This window comes from Simochromis diagramma, unplaced genomic scaffold (genome assembly GCF_900408965.1).
Source record: "Simochromis diagramma unplaced genomic scaffold, fSimDia1.1 OVJJ01000216.1, whole genome shotgun sequence".
NCBI classification, from domain to species: domain Eukaryota; kingdom Metazoa; phylum Chordata; class Actinopteri; order Cichliformes; family Cichlidae; genus Simochromis; species Simochromis diagramma.
In genome coordinates, this window is record NW_024386883.1 from 7,461,625 (window position 1) to 7,481,810 (window position 20,186).

General features: G+C 40.6%; 3 protein-coding genes and 1 non-coding gene across 6 annotated transcripts; 1 reads left to right on the forward strand and 3 right to left on the reverse strand.

The window, feature by feature from the left end:
• Nucleotides 1-87: 87 nt before the first annotated feature.
• LOC120734089 (TLC domain-containing protein 2-like) lies at nucleotides 88-3,272 on the reverse strand. Its single transcript, XM_040032661.1, has 5 exons — nucleotides 3,094-3,272; nucleotides 2,918-3,000; nucleotides 2,692-2,774; nucleotides 843-1,048; nucleotides 88-286 (listed from the first exon to the last, which is right to left on the reverse strand). Exons 1-5 carry the CDS (start codon nucleotides 3,270-3,272, stop codon nucleotides 88-90), a joined length of 750 nt encoding a protein of 249 aa, XP_039888595.1.
• Nucleotides 3,273-4,452: 1,180 nt separating this feature from the next.
• LOC120734090 (apoptosis-inducing factor 3-like) lies at nucleotides 4,453-15,597 on the forward strand. The gene is made up of 18 exons (XM_040032662.1): nucleotides 4,453-4,468; nucleotides 4,550-4,649; nucleotides 5,254-5,363; nucleotides 5,590-5,699; nucleotides 5,782-5,826; nucleotides 6,658-6,739; nucleotides 7,011-7,123; nucleotides 7,212-7,298; nucleotides 7,469-7,560; nucleotides 8,030-8,096; nucleotides 10,149-10,208; nucleotides 10,989-11,052; nucleotides 11,313-11,389; nucleotides 11,512-11,629; nucleotides 12,078-12,176; nucleotides 12,391-12,466; nucleotides 12,566-12,670; nucleotides 14,124-15,597. The coding sequence occupies exons 1-18, from the start codon at nucleotides 4,453-4,455 to the stop codon at nucleotides 14,155-14,157; spliced, it is 1,455 nt and encodes a 484-aa protein (XP_039888596.1). The 3' UTR covers nucleotides 14,158-15,597.
• A 1,027-nt stretch (nucleotides 15,598-16,624) lies between these two features.
• On the reverse strand, nucleotides 16,625-19,567 carry cunh17orf97 (chromosome unknown C17orf97 homolog). Of its 3 annotated transcripts, none has more exons than XM_040032019.1 (2): nucleotides 18,721-19,567; nucleotides 16,625-17,997 (listed from the first exon to the last, which is right to left on the reverse strand). In XM_040032019.1, exons 1-2 carry the CDS (start codon nucleotides 18,775-18,777, stop codon nucleotides 17,578-17,580), a joined length of 477 nt encoding a protein of 158 aa, XP_039887953.1. In that variant the 5' UTR covers nucleotides 18,778-19,567; the 3' UTR covers nucleotides 16,625-17,577. The 3 variants fall into 3 exon arrangements, with proteins under 3 accessions (XP_039887953.1, XP_039887954.1, XP_039887951.1); XM_040032020.1 differs by having other exon boundaries at nucleotides 18,717-19,566; XM_040032017.1 differs by having other exon boundaries at nucleotides 16,625-18,059; nucleotides 18,717-19,565.
• On the reverse strand, nucleotides 19,498-19,569 carry trnaw-cca. Its single transcript has one exon. It is a non-coding gene; the product is annotated as a tRNA-Trp (tRNA).
• Between the last annotated feature and the right edge of the window lie 617 nt (nucleotides 19,570-20,186).

Here is a 20,186-nt window from a genome sequence, read left to right on the forward strand (position 1 = left end):
TGAATTGCAAGTGCAGCGTTAACCACGTGATGAGGTAGAAAACGGATTCAAGTCACTTGTGCAGGAGTAACACAGCTCTGCTTCCCCCTAGTGGTTCTCAGTGGTATTGCGCATGTTTTTGAGGATATCCGCTTTAAACATTTTATAAAATATCGCCACGTTCATGGTGGAGATGAGACTCAGGCCGGCGGCCCCCATCATCAGGACATAACGAGGAATGTGTTCACTGTGACGGGCCAGCCAGCGGCTCATCCAGCCCAGCGTGCAGGCACGAAACACCAGAAACCTGCAGATGAAACAGAAGAAACAAGCTGACAGATACCAGTCTACACTAAAGTCACCATGCAAGGCCCAGATAGTGAAAGCTTGGTATTCAGTATCTTGCTCAGTATCTGAGATATTGATGGGGGAGCAGCTGGGATAAAACTGGCACATCTGTGATTATTGGACAACAGTTTCAGGCAGATAAACACAAAACAGGCCTTTCAGGAAACAGATTAAAGAAGTAAAAGTAGAGCGCAGATGGTTTCATGGAGGCCTCACAACTTTAAGCTCAAAAATTCTGGTTACACAACCAATTATTAGGTTTCGGGGGGAATTAGTTTTTCACACAGGACCACGTCAGTTTGGACAGCTTTTTCCTCTCCTTAATAAATGAAGCCATCATTAAAAAAAATTAACGAGGCTTTACTCAGGCTAAGTTTGCATAATATTAACATTTATTTGATGTAGCATATTCAAAAATGCTTCAAAATGCTTTTAAAAAGGTGCTTTATGATCTTTTCCCACCTCGCATAAAAAGATCATTTCTTCCTGCTAAAAAGAATTCCTGAACCACCTACGTTCCCAGGTTGAGCCAGCTGGTGATGCTGTAGGCGAGAGAGGGCTGAGGGGCGGTGAGTTCAGTGCCTGGCTTGTTCCTCCGTCCTGAGAGGATGAGGAGCTGTCTGAGATGAAGGAAAACCGAGTTGATCTCTACCAGCAGAGACACCGCTGCAAAACCCAGATAGAGGCGGGACGTCACAGCCAAACCGAAGCATGAGATCACCTGAGAGAAACGTTAAAACAGCACATGCAAAGAGACAGCAATACAACACTTTATTTACACGTTAATCATGCAAAAATCACAAGTTTTAATCATGGAAAATATGAATTAGCTCATTTCAGACCACCCAGAAATGAATGTCAGTAAGTGATATATAGAAACCTGCTGGACCATGATTATTAAAGGCTTTATAGCCTTTAATAATTATGAATTTTTATGAATGAATTTTTACACACCATCATTAGTATTTGGAGGATGAATTTCAGGTTGTCAAGCTCCACACGTCCCCTGAGATCAGCTGATCTGTGCCAGCACACACCAGCTGATGGCTCTGCTGATTGATCTCATAATTATCAGTTTTATATTGGCTGTTATCGCTGCTGCCCTCCCACTATTGAAAATAATACCGCAGGAAATAACAGAATGACAACAGAAGAGAGTTTAAAATGTTAATAAATTGCTATAAATAAAGTTTGGTAAAAGAGTTATGTAACTAAACATTCTGTGAGATTTTTTTTTTTTTTTTTTGCATGAATTTAATGAATTAAGTATCTGGATAAATTAAAAACAAGCCAAACTTGATGAAGGAGAATATACTGTTGGGTAACCTCAGGAATGTGGTGACCCACTCTGAGAAAACTGGACGCAAACATATAAAACTTGAACCTTGAACTTTGATCAGAAAGGCTTGTGCAGGATTAACAGTTTGCCACGTAAAAATAAATAACTCGTTGTGTCTTTGGATAAAATAGAACCTGCGTAGAGATACTTAGCAGCACAGTCAGGAGCAAACGCACCATGACACAACATGTGCTGCCTGAAAGCAGGTCTGCTGTATGCGCTGACAGTAAAATCACAGCATAGAGCAGCACGACTGAGGTTTCGCTCACTGACCTCGTCGTTATCACCCGGATATGGGATGAGTGCTATCACCAGACTGACTCAACTTTGTGCTTGTGTTCTTAGATTACACACTCAGGAGATGAAACAGTACTCAGATCCCGTATTTTAAATGGATGACAGAAATTAAGCTTATGTGAAAGTTCAATAAGGAAGATCTGTAATCACTCATCTGCCTGCTTTCCTGGCTCTTCGGCTGCTAGTCTGTTCATTTCATTACTGCCACTTTCCCCTGCTGTCAATCTTAATACTGACATCGTTATATTCTTCATTACTACTTTCTTCTTGCCAATATAAAACTTCTTTGAGGCGATCAGCCTCCACTCTGCGTTGTTTAAATCTGTGATCTCTTTTCAGACTCATCTCTCATCTTCACTTCACTGAACTCAGTTTTCATCTTCACCCCCACCAGCATCTCAACTCCGCAGGGTCTTGTCCAAAAACTCCTATCAAATCCTATCCTGTGAATAGCTCCATCACTCTACCTCCATATTCAAAAATGTAAAAAACAAAACAAAAAGCAGCTCATTATGATCTCTTATGAGGTCATAATTTTCACTTACATTTGTAAGGACGAGAGAGAAGTATTTTAAGTATCTTATTAACTGAGATAGATGGATTATTATTCCCTGTTTTTGTGTAAAATAAGCTGATGTGTTCCCGTTACAAAAAGTGTATGTTGGTTCATGTTTTCACACTGTGTTAGCAAAAACACACCCAAGCATTAGACCCACAAAGGTCATTACCAAAGAGTGGTGGAGGAGTAGATCCCAGGACTGTTTGAAGGGCTGGTTCAAGGCCATGTCTAGGAAGTCGTGGATAAAATACCCTGGAGGAGAGGTAGAAATATGTGTGCAGGCTCATGTATTTAAACAATGCTAAAGTATTAAACTGCTATCAAGTTATTTTTTGAAATGCAATGTATACACATTTGCATGTGTGTGTGTGTGCGTGTGTTTGTGTGGGCATCACCTGTGGATACAGCTACAAGACTGTGGGAGTGCATGGAGCAAAAGGAGATCAGGTCCTCCATCATCTGAGGGTGACGGTAAAAGCTGCAGGGCGAGAGAGCCCACAGGAAGAGTGAATATCACACGAGTAGAAAACAAACGTCCACACTACCCTGACTGCTGCGCGCCTCTACGAACCATAAAACAGCCCCCGCTCCTGTCAGGCAGCTGTGAGCTAACGACGTGCTGACATTCCTCCATTTCCAGGCTTTCCTCTGTGCCGGCTGCGGTGTTGGCAGGACTCTGATGACTGCATTGAGCAGTTTGAAAGAGCCGGCAGAGCCTCCAGTGAGCAGAAGTGTTGATTTCAAATCCATAACAATAGTTGAGCGGAGTTCACCTCACGCATGTCCAGTGCATACCTCAGTGGAAACACGCTTTATGAAAAGAGAGCATGAGACGCTTGTGTCACTGTGAGGTCACTGTTATATATCATATATTGTTTCTAGTCTCTGCCCTCTAACGCACATCACGCACACCAAGTGATAAACTCATAGCTGATAGTAAAGGGCCGTGGACACATAATGGTACGATTGCCTCTCAAGGACAACAACCCTGGCTTTCATAACTCACTTCCGCTTCATCTTTATGACATCTTTTCAGCAGTACTGTTAGGTCTGCTGAACAGTTCAGCAGCTCTACTAGCCCCACACACATATGTACACACACGTACACAGCTCAGCTCCACACTCCTCACCCTAGGCCTTTCTGTTGTCTTTTGTTATCACTGCGCACACAAAAAAAAGGCCATTTGTAGACTTGATTAGAGTGATTTAGTGGAAGTCTCTCAGCAGCCTATACACCCCTACGTGGTTTATAAATCTTTTAGGGTGATGATTTATTTTGTGCATCAATCTAATCCAACAGCACTGCCATGAATGCTACTTTTATAAAGTTTTCCAACAACTGTGATCTCAACAATGTTAAAAAAAGAAACGTTTTGTGAAAGCCGAGTTGATGGCAAACTTGATGTTTGCACCGGATGTTCTTAATGAAATTCCTTGTGGCACATATGGGCTAAAATCTGATAGACGTGCAGCCTCATGTGTGAATGTGACCACAGTGCCTGACTTCAGTGTTTCTGCTTTAGAGTGAATTATAACCACCTGTGGTTGAGTCGCCCCTCCATTCAGCGTTCAGCCTCGTCAGCCTTTCTCTGTGCTGCCGTTGTAAAAAAACAAAAGAGCAGGGTCTCCTTTCTCTGCGACAATACGGCGGCTGAACATGAGCCGCCACAGTGCCCAAACTCTCCACTCACTGCCTCACCGAAGACATTTTCCAGGGTGATTAGAGCCAAATCATCTACTTTTCACTAAAAGTGGGATGCAGGTTGGGGATGGACTGGTTCCCTTGGAAATGGACTCCCATTGTTCATCTGCTGAGAGGAAAGCAAAGTGACGCAGGACTCAAATTGTTTCCACCTGAGCGTCTGAATAACCTTTAATGTCCCTGGGGTTCGCCTTGGTGTCTGCGAGCTCTTACAGCTGAATCACAGAGATGTCGACCAAGCCGCGTGAGTAGCCTCAGCAGAGTGGTGTCTGAAAGTAAACTGATGATCATTCATTTGATGACTCACTTATTTATTTATAATGTGTTTGGGCAGCCCGCGGAGAGCTCACGGACTCTGATTCAGAGAACCCATCAGAGGAGCTGACAGAGGTGGTTTGTCTGGAGTCAGACCTGCAGGATGGACAGTAAGGAGGGGATGGGGAACCTGCAAACATATGCCTGTGTGTTTTAACCACATAAACAGTTATTGCTATAAATTTTAAACTGGTCTCAGTGTGACATCTAAAACACTTGAATGGTTTATAGCAGGGATGTCAAACAAAAGGGACAGGGACCAGAAACGGCCCGGCAAAGAGTCCAATCTATTTCGTTTTTGTTGTTGTTTTTTGTCCTCACAAAAATGGTTAATTTCTGTGAATAAACCCTTTTTTCTATTATTACTGGTCAGTCTGAGAAATTAGACTTTTTTTTTGTTATTTTCCACATTTATTTCTTACAATTTAAGCTCAAAGAGTCTTGCTCAGAGATTTCTTTCTTTGCTAAAGCAACATTTCTTGGCCTCTCTTTTTCTTAAATTAAGACATCTCAGGGATTAATGTGTAGTTAACCTTCTTTTCTTTGACAGAAAGGGGAATTCCTTGGGGCTGAGCTGAAGTGTTAAACAAGCTTAGATGTACAAACAATGAAATTTATCTTATTCTAAAAAATTAAAAACCTCTCTCTCTCTCTCTCTCTCTCTGTGTGTGTGTGTGTGTGTGTGTGTGTGTGTGTGTGTGTCTGTTATCTCAGGATGATGGAAGTTGAAGTCGGACATCACGGTGTGCTGCTGACGCGCAGTGGGGGTAAATACAGCGCCATTGGGAACCAGTGTACACACTACGGCGCTCCACTTAGCAAAGGTATGAAGACAGGAAGTCTGAAGAGGAATTTCTGTGACATAGATGTATTTCAGTCTTGAGTCAAGTCTGGGTGCTTGTGTGGGCAGAAAAGTGTCATTTAAGGAAATTTATCTCGTCTGTGCACACTGTAAGGTATCAGACTGGTCTGAGCTTCATATGTGTTTCTTATGTTTTAATAATTTGTCTTCATCTTGTATTTTTCTTGTGCGCATCTTTGTGTGTTCAGGTTTTATTTCGGGGAACAGAGTGCGCTGCCCGTGGCACGGCTCCTGTTTCAATGTCCACACAGGCGATCTCGAGGAATACCCCGGCATCGACTGTCTACCTTGCCACAAAGTATGAACCGGAGAGACAGACTGAGACAAAGCTTATGAGCACATTTGCTGTCGTTTAAATGTTTTTATTTTCTCTTTTGAAGGTCCATATTCAAAACAGCAAAGTGTATGTGTCCATAAATAAAAAGGTAAGTAGGTTACCTTTTCTGTTTTAGTAATATGAGGCCATTTTAATCTCCTGGTATCGATCTCTTCAGCGAGGAAAGAAGGCCATACACAACTAATTCTGAAAACCTTTGTCACTGAACACAGCTCCCCGCTGCATTCATGAACACTAGTTAAAACCCAGCTACAGAAGGAAAGAGAGGCTGAAATTATTGCCAGGGAGTAACTGTTGGAGGGAGAACCTGGATTTTTATGGTGGAGGCGATAAACACCAGTTGATGACCTGACTCCAACATAGCAGACTCCTGGTACTTCTGCAACCCAAATCTGTGACCCACTGAAACAGTTAGCACATTACAAAACTTAACAAAAGAGGACCTTTGCAGTTGAAAACACAGATTAATCAAAAATGGGGAGCATATTGCTTTAAAAACTAAAACAGTTGGGCCCCAAACACTTATCATTTTGTTGTTTTTAAAAAAATAGGATGCTACAGAGTGGAATTTCCCTGCTTTTCTTAAGTGTGACATGTCAATAAATTCATACTGAGCACAATTTCCCCTTAAAAATCATTAAAATATCAAGTTTTATCTTTTTAGTTCATCACTGACACAAACTCTTACGCTTTATTTTGATTCACATTTTTGGAAACTGGTTTGTAGCTGAAAGTTGCAGTGAACAAATGCACTGAAGGGCTGTCTCATGTGACTGGCTGATTTGATTTGAACCTAAGAAATCAACCGTGAGTGTATTTTTAGGCAACTGAAATAATATCCCATGAATAATTTTCTGTTTGTAAATATCACTGTTGGTACCTACTGATGACCTGACCACGTGTTTGATCCATGATTCAGACTCTCAGACAGGAGAAAAGGATAAAGCGTATGGGCACTGCAGTCCCAGGAGTTACTCACACTGTTCTGCTGCTGGGAGGAGGTGAGTGTGGACCAATATGTGTGTGTGGTTGTGTGGCTTCAATAGGGCACTTAACTGGCATCTTCCACCATGTCCTCTCAACAAATAAGTAAATGTAACAATTTTGCTTTGGGATTTGAGTAAATGTGTCAGGAAAATGAGACGCTTCTCTGATCCTGCAAAAAAGTACATGCATGCTGTACATGGATACGTGCAGGTATTAGACTGAGTTGCCTCTGATTTGCTTCCTTTGTGTGTGTGTGTGTGTGTGTGTTGTTTTGTGTAAATGTAGGAGCCGCTTCACTCAGTTGTGCTGAGACGCTGCGGCAGGAAAACTTTGGTGGCAGGATCATCATGGTGACCAGAGAAGACCTCCTACCTTACGACAAAACACGTCTGAGCAAGGTTCAGCACAGCGAATAACTCGACACAAACACATGAAAGTCTCTTTATGAATTTTCTTCACTTCACTGGAGTTTCGCTGATTTCACAGGTGATGAACGTGGAGAGCGACAGCATCCTGATGAGGAGGATGGAGTTTTTCCATCAGTATGACATAGAGGTGTGGCTCAGGAAAGAAGTGAGTACTCCCTGTATGACAACATCCTGCATGTGCTTGCATCTGTGTTTTATCTCATAGACATTGTGACCTTGAGGTAAATCCTCATCCGGACAGCAACACATGTGGAAATGACTTGCTATCTATGTGATTGAGTCATGCTTTGAAACTGGTTGCTGATGTGTTTGCAGGCGCTTTCCGTGGACACAGACAAGAAGACGGTCACATTTGATGATGGTTCAGTCCAGAGCTACGACCAACTCCTCATTTCAACTGGCTGCAGGTACAGACAACCTCACAAATATGTGTACAAACACATACTCGGCTCCAGCATAAACACCTTCTCTGGCCTCAGGCAGGCATCAATTATTCCCCAACTAAAATATTATTGTTAGTGTCCTCTCAGTTTTATCATATATTTTTAAGTCTGCACATTTGATGGAAATGTTTAAATAAGAAAAATATTATAATTCACTTTTACGATAAAACTAAGGAGACTTTATTAAGCTGAGTCTCAGAGTAACACCACCTTTTCTGAAAAAGCTGGGTTTCTGCATAAAAGGTACCTAAAACAGCATGATAAACCCACAGTAGAAGATAGAAAACACATCAAAAGTTTAAAACGAGAAAATTTACCACTTTAAGATATAATTAGTCGTTTCAAAAAATCTGTGAAAGGATCATGGTTCCTGCTGTGGAGCATCCACTTTACTTTACAACAGAGTGAGTTGCTTCTGATCCCTGTCCTTTAGAGCAAAGGGTCTGGATGTTCCTGGCATGAACTTGGGGAATATCAAGATGTTGGAGACGCCAGAGGACGCCCGGCAAATCCACGCAGCCTGTACGGGCTCCGATGTTGTCCTCGTGGGAACCTCATTTGTTGGTACTGATTACTATGGTTTAGAGCTGGGCGATAGAACGATAACTATATGTATTGCGAAATAACTTTTTCTCGATAGAAAAGTTAAACTATTGCCATAGGCCTCATCTCTCTTGTCCTCTTAAAAAAAAAAGAGGAACAGCCAATCCAAATTAACTAGCGCAGAGCCGAACCAATCACAGCCGCAGCGTCACGTCACGTGACTTGTTACGTACAGCACAAGTGCCAAGCCGCACATGTGTATTTGTTTTGGAAAGCAGCCAGCTGCCGTGCCGCCCGGGTAACGGAGGAAATGAGCGTGCCGACTAGAGAAAAATCAACCGAGAGCGTGACCGAAGGTTACCGAAGAGAAAACAGATGATGGTTCCAATGCAGGTGTTCTGGGAATCCATCCTACCTGTTGTTTCTACGCATGCGCACAACACGAAATTCAGTGGTGTCTTACCTTTATGAATATAAGCTACAAACATACTCTGACGGGTAAAATTATGTGCCAAACCGTCCTACCTTTGTGAATATGAGCTAGAAGCATAATTTTACAGCTAGAATTCAGTGGCAAATCATCTTACCTTTGTTAATAAGAGCTAGAAACATACTCTGACGTGTATAAATACGTGTCAAACCATGCTACCTTTCTGAATGTGACCTACAAGCATACTTTAATGGGTAAAATGAAGTGGCAAACCATCCTGGCTTTATGAATGTGAGCTACAAGCATACTCTGATAGGCAAAGTTAAGTGGCAAACCGTCATACCTACTTACATTTGTGCTGGAATTACTATGACAGCAGAAATGTGCATAAACTACTTACGGTAGGACGTTTTGCCAAAGTAGGACGTTTTGTCAGAAACACCGGAGAGATTGTCGTACGGAAGAGCCATAGGAGTTCCGTAGTGTGACGGTATTTCGGCTATTTCAAGTCTGACAAAAAACGGAGTAGCGTTCACTGTTAATTGTGCCGAAAGCAAGTCTGGAAATACAATAAACTAAAGACTAAAGTAACTGTTAAAACTGTTTGAAAAGCTCAGCTATACAACAAGGAGAGATTGAGAATTTCCTTTTAGTTCTCGGTTTATTTGATATTGACAAAAGTTAGTCAATTTTGTCTGTTCTTCTGTAAAACAAACTAAGATTTATTTTTAGAATTAATATTTTGTTTCTAAGTTGAATTGACAATTTAGTAGTCTGTTTAGTTTGTTCTATTTTGAAACTTAAACGCTTTAGCGGCTGCCTTTTGTGTAGTTTGTGTAGTTTGTAGTTTGCCTTTATTTATCTGAAAAAGTCTCATGTTCCTTAAGTACATCTACCCTGTTGAACTTATTATGGGAAATAAATATTTACTTGTGAGCAACGGCACATTTAAATCTTACAAATATAGTTATTTGGCTTATATCGTGATATATATTGTTATCGCCTGAAATGAAAAAAACATATCGTGATATGAAAAAATCTTATATCGCCCAGCTCTACTATGGTTACTATGTGCACATTTGTATTGCCTGGATTTGTGTAGAAAACAAAGCTAGTGGAATTATATGCTTTAACTGTGAAAACTTCCTTTTTCCCTTTCTTCCCTATTTTTATATAGACCCAAAAGCCTACAAAAGAGAGAAAAATAAAAAATTTAATTTACAGCGTCAACATCTTTTAGCTTTATTTTTCTCTTTTTTTCTTTGTCTTTTGTTCGCATCATATGTTAAATATTAAGTAAAATATATTATTCACACTGATATTCGCTCCAGCACCTACAATTACATGTTGCTTTCAGGCATGGAGGTGGCATCTTACTTGACAGACAAAGCCTCCAGTATCACAGTGATAGGCAGCAGTGAAATGCCGTACCAAAATACATTAGGTCCTGAAATCGGCAAACTCACCATGACGGTAAGAAAGATGAAGAGATTGAGATGTACGTGTTATTCCCTGACAGTAGTTCATCTCCAGCTTACCTGTTTGTTGTTCACTCTTGTTTCTGTAGATGCTGATTGAGAGAAATGTGAAATTCTACATGAATGATAGCGTGACAGAGATCCGAGGTGTGAATGGCAAGGTAAAGTGAGGAGATAAACTTCATTCCAGTGTCACGATTTGCACTGGCAGAACATGTGGATGGAGGAAGAGGACCCAAATGCAGACACTTGGAACAAAACTATAATATAACAAAAGGCGAGCTGTTTATTTGAGGTTGGGAAAAGGTACAAAACAAAAGGCAGATGCACACTGAGGCAAAACTAGAACTAAACTGGGAAAAACTAAATGCTAAACACAACAGACAAAGAACAAAACCTTGAACGTGACAAAAACCTGGAAACATGGAGGCATGACGAGAACTCAACAGACGACCTGACAAGGAATCAATGAAAACACACAAAATGCACACCGGAGGTGATCAGGGGAAGTGGAAACACATGGGTGACAGCTGATTAGAATAAACATATTGATGCCACAGGGGAAGTGAAACTAAACACAACGAACACGGGACACCAAACCTCTTCAAAATAAAACAAGAAACATAATGAGACGCAGACATGAAACGCATGAAGAGCGACGGAGACTTAAACAGAGGTGTGAAGACACAAGGGAAATCTAATAAACAATGAACTATAACAGGGCATCATAGGCAAAAAAGAAATGAACTTAGATAAGCTAATGAACTTAAACATAAACCATAAACATCAAAATATATTAAGACTCAAAAGGCTGGGTCAAATGGCCCAGGATTGTGACGCCTAGTTTTAGATAAGAATATCAGCACAGTTTTATCTTCAGTAATGAAAAAAAAAATACTAACACTGAGTTCTTCCTGTCACGTTCTGTTTTATTCCTCAAGGTGAAGGAGGTTGTGCTGAAAAGTGGAAAAGTTATCCCAGCTGAAGTTTTGATTGTAGGTATTGGTAAGTGGAAACATATCAGAGTCTTTTATGAGTCTTTTATTAAGCAACACAGAATTCTTGAAAGCTTTTATAATCAGTATCAGAATCAAAATCAGAATACTTTATTAATCCCGAAGGAATATATGTATATATTCACTTAAATTACTGTTGCCAGCATATTGTAAATATGTCTGATGTTAATGTTAAATGACTTGTTGAAATTGTATACAAATAACTGAGTGAAATGACCTGATTAACTGCTCCTATTTTTCCTCCATTAGGCACCATGCCGAACTCAGAGTACCTAAAGGACAGTAAAATACAGATGACCTCAAAAAACTTTGTAAAGGTCGACAAGGTAGGCTAATGGTCAGCGGTTCACCCGATTATCTACAGCACATAAGCCTGACTTGTACTTTTTCCCCAAACTTGTGCTTTGGAACATTGATCATCAGTTCTCTGTGTGTATCCCTCCTGCAGTACATGCACACCAATGTCCCCGATGTCTTCTGTGGTGGTGATCTGGCCATGTTCCCACTGGCCATTGCTAAAAACAGGATGGTTAACATTGGACACTGGCAGATGGCACAAGCACAGGGTAAAGCAGGAAACATATAGACTTAACTGGAAAGTTTCACAAAGAGACTTTGATGCACAAAATCAATGTTTGACATTTACCATGGGAAGCACAAAAGCTGTTAAAACATCATCTATGGGAAGCGGGACCAAATTCACAAGAATTCTGGGTCAATTTATATTACTTAAAGCTCCAAAACTGACATCAACACTGTCAACCTTACCTTTGCTCTCTCCTTCAGGCTGGAGTGTTTACTAAGCATTCCGATGAATACAAACAATAACAAATTAAATATCAATTTGCATATATACATTTTAATTTGTATAATTTTTGCTATTGCTTAAAAATTTATGGTGCTATTGATTCATGGTCTCAAAAACTCATGTATAAAATATGATACACTGGGTGTTACAGGGTAAAAGCCCATATATGTCATTTACATGTTAAACTTTTTTGTGTGTGTGTTAAGGGAGAATAGTAGCTCTGAACATGCTAAACAAAACAACTGAACTGAACTCAGTCCCTTTCTACTGGACTGTCCTTGTGGGTAAGACCATCCGATACACAGGTGGGTATACACACACACGTAAATATTTACTGGCACACAAAAAATCAGGTGTCTTATTATCATTATTCATGTGAAGTTATTACATCTTTCTTTTCAGTCTTTGCCATCCAAACTGTTTATTTTACTGCCTGAAAACACTGTAGATAAACCCTCTGTGATAGATTTCATATGTTTCTGCATGCCATTGTTGAATGTTTGCTTTGGCTGTGTGCAGGCTATGGGGAGGGATACACTGAGCTCGTGATAAAAGGACAGTTTGAGGACAGGAAGTTCCTCGCATTGTACATTAAGTAAGTTGTTGTTAAAACTGTATTCAACTGTGATAGAAAAAATGTAACCATTAAATAAATACCCAGATGTGTATGTTTGGAATATTATTTTCCCTGTAGGGATGAGGAGGTCATAGCAGCAGCTGGCCTGAACTTTGATCCAGCAGTGTCGGCAGTAGCTGAGAGACTCGCAACAGGAAAAGTCATCACAAAAGACGAGGCCCAGTATGTAAAAACGTTCAGTTTGTTTTACACTTTGTTTCTATATTCCCATCTTCTGATTATTTTAGTCAAACTGAATCTGAACAATGTGACTCCAGAGAGACATGTAGGGAGATTTATTTTTGTGAAAAATGAGCCATGTTTCTTACCTAGAGGTTGGTGGAGTCCAAAAAAAGATCTAACAGAGTTTCATTGTTTAAGTTAGACACCACAGGTGGTCAGGAACATGACTTCAAAGCTGTTTTGAGACATGATGTCCAGACATTGTTCGGATAATCAAGCCATTACCTTGTTTCAAGCTGGCCTTTATTACACGTAGCATTCAAAAGACATTCAGACAAGTTCTAACTAAACAAATACTCCTTTTGTCTCTGGTGATGGCTGGGATCTGGGTAGAACATGCATGCTTCTCACATGGGCTCAATCAAACTTTTCATAGGCTTTGTAAAAATCTCAGATCACTAAAATTTGAAAACAGTTTTTCATGGCATCATTAGAGAAGTCCCTGCATAGGTCTGCATAGGTCAGTGTCTTTTTTGCCCATGATATCATCTTGTTTTGAAACCAAACATGATGAATGAGGTGCATATCTGACTAAGAAATATGGAACACACTTGTTAGCTAGGAGCATCTTAATTTCAAAATACAGCATATCCTGTTTAACACTCAGAAAAAATGTTTCCTGAGACCCTGCTACTTCTAGCAGCAGTCACATCATCAATAAACAGATGATCTGGCAGCCATACATGCCCATGCCCTAACGCTGTCACCATGTTTCAAGTTAATCTTGGTTTCATCTGTCCAAACATTATATTAGAGCTGCATCTTCTCTTTACATGTTTTCTGGTAAAGTCTGATCTGACCTGCTTGTTGTAAACGCGCTGTGTTTCCATTCTTGAAGGCATCTCTTGATTGTTGACCATAACAATGATACCTCCTGAAGAGTATTCTTGACTTTTAAATGCTGAATGTTGTGAAGTTGCTTTACATAGCCTCCATCATCCTGCACTTACAGTTTTAAGAATGAGCTAGAATGGTCATTCAGCCATTCCTAATTCTTTTTGGTTTTTCAATCTAATGATGACTCACTCGCTCACTTGCTTTGGTATCTCTCTGGACCTCATATTGGGACTTCCAGGAAGACGTTGTTTCTGCTTAATTTCTGAATGAATAGCAAGAGAACAGACCTTCAAGGTCATATAAGCACCTGACAGTCATCTGTCCAATTAACTTTCAGCCTCTGAAAAAAAGGGAGCTATGTATAAAAAAGGTTTTAAAAATGGATGTATCTATTGCAATACTTTTGTTAAACATCTTGAATTAAAGCTGAAAGTCAGCACGTCGCATGGTGATTGATTTAAAATTCACTGTGCTGATGAATGGAGGCAGAATTACACAAGATAAGTGGAAATCCACATTACAGCATTTTTTCAAATATTTTTTCTCTCTCTGACAGATCAGACGACCTGAGCTGGCTGCAGCTGTCCTGATATTCAGCTCCTTACACTCGTCTGTCCAATGTTCGTTCCTCCGTATGTCTCTTCTTCAGCACGGCTCACAAAAAGGACCAGGGGGAGTTTGGAAATGTGGATTGAAACTTTTCAGTCGGAAGAGACAAACTTCACTTGCGGAGGGAAGGAGCACCAAACACAGTGAAAGCTGCAGTAACAGCTCAGCATCTAATACGGGCTGTGTGGAAGTGCATACCATGCTTTCAGTGTTCATGTGAGGGGGAGTCCAAATGTCAACAACAGATACCTCAAAAAGATGCAGCTTATAGGTCTTCTTTTTTTAATCTAATTTTTTTTGTCATTAATTTGCAGATTTTTTATTTTATTTCATGGATTTATGTCTCCAGGAGTGTTTCAGTAACAGTCCAGAGACATCGCTGTTTAAGATGCCTCAGTATGTTCTCTGCTGTTAGTATTTAAAGCTGACTTTTACTTGGATGGGGCAGCTGGAAAAACATAAGTGACCTTAATGCCCACTACATCCGCGTTCGTGGTCCGGTCAGTGAGTTGGGGGGGGGGGGGGGGATTAGGAAAACAGAGGCAGCAGTGTTCAGCTCTTTGAAACAGAGATGCTGAAACAGGCAATGGTAACAAAACACACCAACAGCAAACAATAGGCCTGCAGCAAACAACGAACAAAAGCACTGCACAACAGAAATGCTGCGTTTCTCTCTCTCCCCCCGCCTCAGTCGCTCTGCTGCTATCTTTAATTCACACCTCAGCTTTTACTGTTCGCTCTCAGCAGGATGCCTCAGTTCACCCAGGACCTTTCAGGGCCAGATCCAGTTAGTAGTACCAGTAGTGATATTTTAGGTGGTAGTAGGTGGTAATGGCTTTTTTTTCTCTCTGTACTAATGTTGCATGTCAAAGATTTAGTTTTTTTTCTTTGCAAAGGGCAGGCTAAACTGTTTTTTTTTATTAGCATTTGAATTGAAACTTGTTGCTTGCCATTTTAATAAAATTGAAGCTCTTATCTTATGTAAGAGAAATAAAAATTGGCTAATTGTGCAAACCTAAATACAATGAAAATCAAGCTCTGGTGATGCAGGGGAAAAATGGCTAATTTTACAGAGAATTATGGATAGAGCAGGTGTATTTCATTGCACAGGAGATGACTGACTCCTGTGATATTCAAGTTACCTCATTTCTGTATGTACAATGCATTTACAGTATAATGCTGTAAATTCACAGGAACCCAGTCACTCTGTAACAACGAGTAATCTATGATATCCTCGGTATAAGAACATTATTAGATTTGTTTTCTTGAGGTGACAAGAAGAAGACACATTGATGAGCATCATCAGCCCTCTTGTTAGTAACAGCGTTGTTATCATTTCAAAGTGATTCTTGATGCCAAGAGTAAGAATAAAAGTGAAGTACTTGTCATTTAAACATTTTTGTCTTGTTTTTAACTTTGAATTAAAAAAAAAAACTCAGGCATATCAGTTTGGTCTCTGTTGTATTTAGTGACTCATGAGAACATATGATTCACTCAGAGAGGGACTGTTCTGACATCTATTGTCCACCAGTGGTAGTGTTCCTACACAGAGTGGACAGAAACAGGAAGTAATCTGTCCCACTTCATAAATGTACACCTACAATTACACTTAATTCTTTATGCGATTTGAAGGACATTTAAGATGTTGTATGTGACTGCATTTGCTCATCAAACATCTTAGAGACAGTAAAAAATCTATAGCACAAAGAGCCTTAAGCTGCATCCACACATGAAGTGATTTCGAGTTATGTGGTGACCAGAAACCTTTGAAAGCCAATGAAACTTGGCAGCGATTGCAGGTTTTAAGAAACACCCCCCCACTAGTGACGCAAAGTGGGCGTGTCCCGAGATAAACTTCTATGCAAACAACGGTGATAGCACAGGATACCTATGATACACATATGACAGGGTAGTAAAGAACATTAGATCAAGGGTGTCAAACATAAGGCCCGCAGGCCAGGATTAGACCAGCAAAGACTCTAATTTGGCCCACTAGACAACTATAGAACTACAGAAATGTATGTTTTTTGTATGCTAAATGTTTTCACATTGACACAAAGGGGAGTGTCTGGCCCACTTACGGCCAAATTGGTTTGTATGTGATGCAACATGCAAAATCAGTTTGACATCCTTTCATTAGAGGATTGACATATGACAGGGTAGTAAATACATTATAGGGTTACCTAGGCAACCACAGCCTGGAATGTCTACTAGTAGCTAAACATCTGTGTCAAAGTGATGCTTTACAGACAAACTGCTTCCTGTGTGGACGGGGAGACATCATACTATAATTAGTTTATGCATATGTATGGATGTATGTTTGCATGTTCCCTATTTCCTCCTGGGGGAGTGGAGCCATCTTGATGAAACTTTGCATAAACATTGCTTAGGGAACTGCGAGTGCCAGCATCTATTATGCATATACAAACATTTTCCGAAAATCACATATACTGTTAAGAAAAAATTTAATGAACACTTTATATTTAGACTACAGCATCAAGTCAAACTTCTAGAATATTGATCTGTTCAATTAAGTAATTGAAGGGGTTGTTAATATGTTTTAGCTGCTTTGACGAAATTAACAGCAGGTGGGACAACAATGAGACAAGCCCCAAAACAGGAATGATTTTACAGGTGGAAGCCACTAACATTTTTTTCCCTTCTCATCTTTTCTGATTTTTTTTCAGTAGTTTGGCATTTGCATAGCTCATATATGTATGTATATTTGTATGATCTTTATCTGCTGCATGTAGCGTGGTGATTTTCTTGTCTGCATAATTGTGGCTATAAAGTTCAAATGTGATAAACAGACACCCACTGCCATTTATCAGTAAGGGATTTAGTGTTACACAGTTAACAGTTTAGAGGAGCAACAAAGAGAAATAATGAGTTCAGGACTTTGCACATTATATTGTTGCTCCATCGTGCCACCAACAAGCTTTTTACTGTGTTTACTGTATTGTGCTTAGACTGACAGCAGAGCAGCGCTTTGTTACAGTCACATTGCCACCCCCTCTCTGCTGGACATCTTTCTTTGTGGTTCTCATGCTGTAATGGATCAGCCCCCCTTCACTTCACTGACAGATGTGAGTTGGGTTCATGTTATGTGATCTCGACCGGGTTTTTTCCCTGAAAGATCAACTTAACTTCTTAAGGTGTGCTCAGCAGGAGGCGTTCTTGTCGTGAAAGCTGTGGCATTGTGGTTATGTACTTTGAACTTAAGCATTTCTGTTGGGGCGTTTTAAAGGGTGTTCAGCTGCTCAGTTTCTCTTTGGTCCAGTGTCTTAACAGCACCCTAGGATCTTTACTTTGTGTCTCACACTGCATAAATCTATTTTAAACTGTGAACAAATAAATCCCGAGGCCACTAACAGCATAAGGCTCTCTTTTGCTTCTTTAATTCAGTGTCTGCTCAGCTGCAGTAATGACGCAGCCTCCTGCTGGTCACATTTAGCTGGAACCTTTTTCTCTTTAGGAAAAGTCTGTCTTAAGGCATCCTGGGTTTCTTTTAACAGAGCCTCTCTGTGTGCAATGTACCGCTGCCGCCTGTTGGCCCTGTACTGCTCCAGTCTCTTTGCCTCAGCCTGGGGATCCTGCAGCACTCCCTCCCACCTCAGGCTGAGAGTCTGAGCTGGGAGAGAGTGCTGCGGGACATTGAGCACTGTCACGTATCCCTGAGCAGTATCTCCGCTTCCATCGCTTTTATGGTTCTCTGTCAGCGTGGCTGGAGAGTCCTTGCGGTGTTTTTTCCTCTTTCGTTCTCGTTTCTTCTTAGTGGAGGCTCTGAGCTTGGGAACCTGGTCTTGGGACTGACCCGGACTCTGAGGAGGCACAAGGGCCAGCGGCAAGATGTCAGGAGGCAAAGATACAGCCAGAAGTTTCTCTGTAGGGAAGCATTATAAACATGTAGGGAAACTAGCAAACAAAACTGAGGCCTCCTATTACTAATGACTTCCTATGGAGATTAAGGACTTTTGGCTTGGGTTACAGTAGAGAGCTATGATAGGTTAATGAGGAGGCACGGGGTCAATTCTCTAACGACCTATTCAAGTGATTTGAGGGATGAAACATGAGGGTCAGATGTTTTTCCATGCCTTTTCTTTTTTTTTCTCTGTAGCATGACCAATAATAAATCAATGCTGTGCTGTGAGAGTTTCAAGAGCTTTTTATTAGGTCACAGTTTATCATTTCAGAATGGTTTCTGTACTAGCTGGTAGCATGGACTCCATCAGAAACATACATTTCATGGTCTGCTTCTAATATCCTTTCAATAACAAAAAATGTGGCACTGTAATTTAATTTCCTCTCCTCTAACGTGCCCTCGAGGCACAAATCTAATTTTCAGTGCTTTTCAGCACGAGGACTTCATTTTTCTAGATTTTGAGGTTGTCTTTGATTCAGAGATAGGCAGGTAGATCCATCACATATTATTTTCATAAACTTTCAGTGTAGTGATTTTACTAGCTAAGGGAAAACACGTAATATTATATATGAATCAGAACTTGAGTTCCACTGATAAAAAAAAAAGAGAATAAAATACCTGCATTTTCTAGGGCACAGTTGGAAACAATGCCTTTGTTTCTTTTCTTCTTTGTCTGCATACTGGTGTCTCAGTGCCGATGAGTAGGTCTGCTCACGCCAAACCAACTGATGAACAGGATAAAATTCTTCTTAGATTATTCTTCTTACTCACTGCAGGCAAGAAACCTCGGTGGAAACAAGTAGCCTGTCAGCAGCTGCCCTTCAATCTTATTTATTTAAAATAAATACGTTTTCTACAAACGGGGGGAGATGGGCTAAGTACTGCGAGCTGCAGAGCTACCTTTTGTGCCTCACAATCACGCTACACCGCCAAGTTGCCAAGTGACGCCTCTCCATGGCAACAGGACACACCTTCCCAGAGAAGAATGTCTCCGGGTGTCGTCGACACGTCAAACGAAGTAAGCCGAATTCGAGCTGCACTGTTCGTCTTTGCTCTGTGATCCTGACCGTGCTGCCAGCTGCCAGTGAATCAATCACTTTGACAATGAAGACATTTTAGAAACAGAAGGATGAACCTCATAGACTTTATTTGTTTAGCTGTTTTTATCTGACGCATTAAGTTTGCTGTTGATTTGGGAACCACGAGAAAGTTGATGGGAATAACGGGAAATCATGAGAAAGTTGAAATTGAAAACAAATCTTATTTTTGTCTTCTGGGGAATACAGTGACTTGCATGAAGCGCGAATAGGAAACCAGTGACAGACAGATATTCTGTATTTGAAATCGGTACGTTACACACATCATGAATAATGTGATTGTTGCCCAGGGATAAAGTAGTTGACCCCGACGTGATTTGAACACGCAACCTTCTGATCTGGAGTCAGACGCGCTACCGTTGCGCCACGAGGTCTGTACTGTGCAGCAAACAGGTAAAAAAAAATAAAACACTGAAAAAGCTACGAGCCTCTGGGCAGTGACATAATCTTTAAAAAATAGTTTCTATTTTCAAAATCAAAAGAAAAAAATCTTTGTCATTGTGATTATTTAAGTTTATAAAAAGCTGGAAAGTAAAAAAAAAAAGTGTTTTAATCATGTTTAAGGGACTGAATGCCATCTGTAAAACTTTCGTCCTTCACACTCCTGCATGGGGGTTTCAAAGCACTTCCACTGCATGCTGTGTGGTATTTTCTAGGGAGTTTCCATCCTTTTCCTGTTCCACAGAGTCGAGATCACCACTGGTTCCTTGTACTGCACACACATCTGCCTTTTCCCGTAATTATTAAGTGTTACATGCACTTTAACCTTCCTATTAATTTCCAAGTAGCTAATTTTGGCCCCCGGGCGCTATGCTTGGTCTGCTCTTAAACGCTAAACGCAGCAGTGCTAAAAATAGACTCAGTGCTGGATTTCAAGCGGGTCTGTCCTGGTTCTGCATTTCCCCCACATATCTGTGATCTTCCAACAAGAACTACAGGAGGAAAAGGGACAAACCATCTGCTGAGTCACAGAGGACACGTAGCATTTATG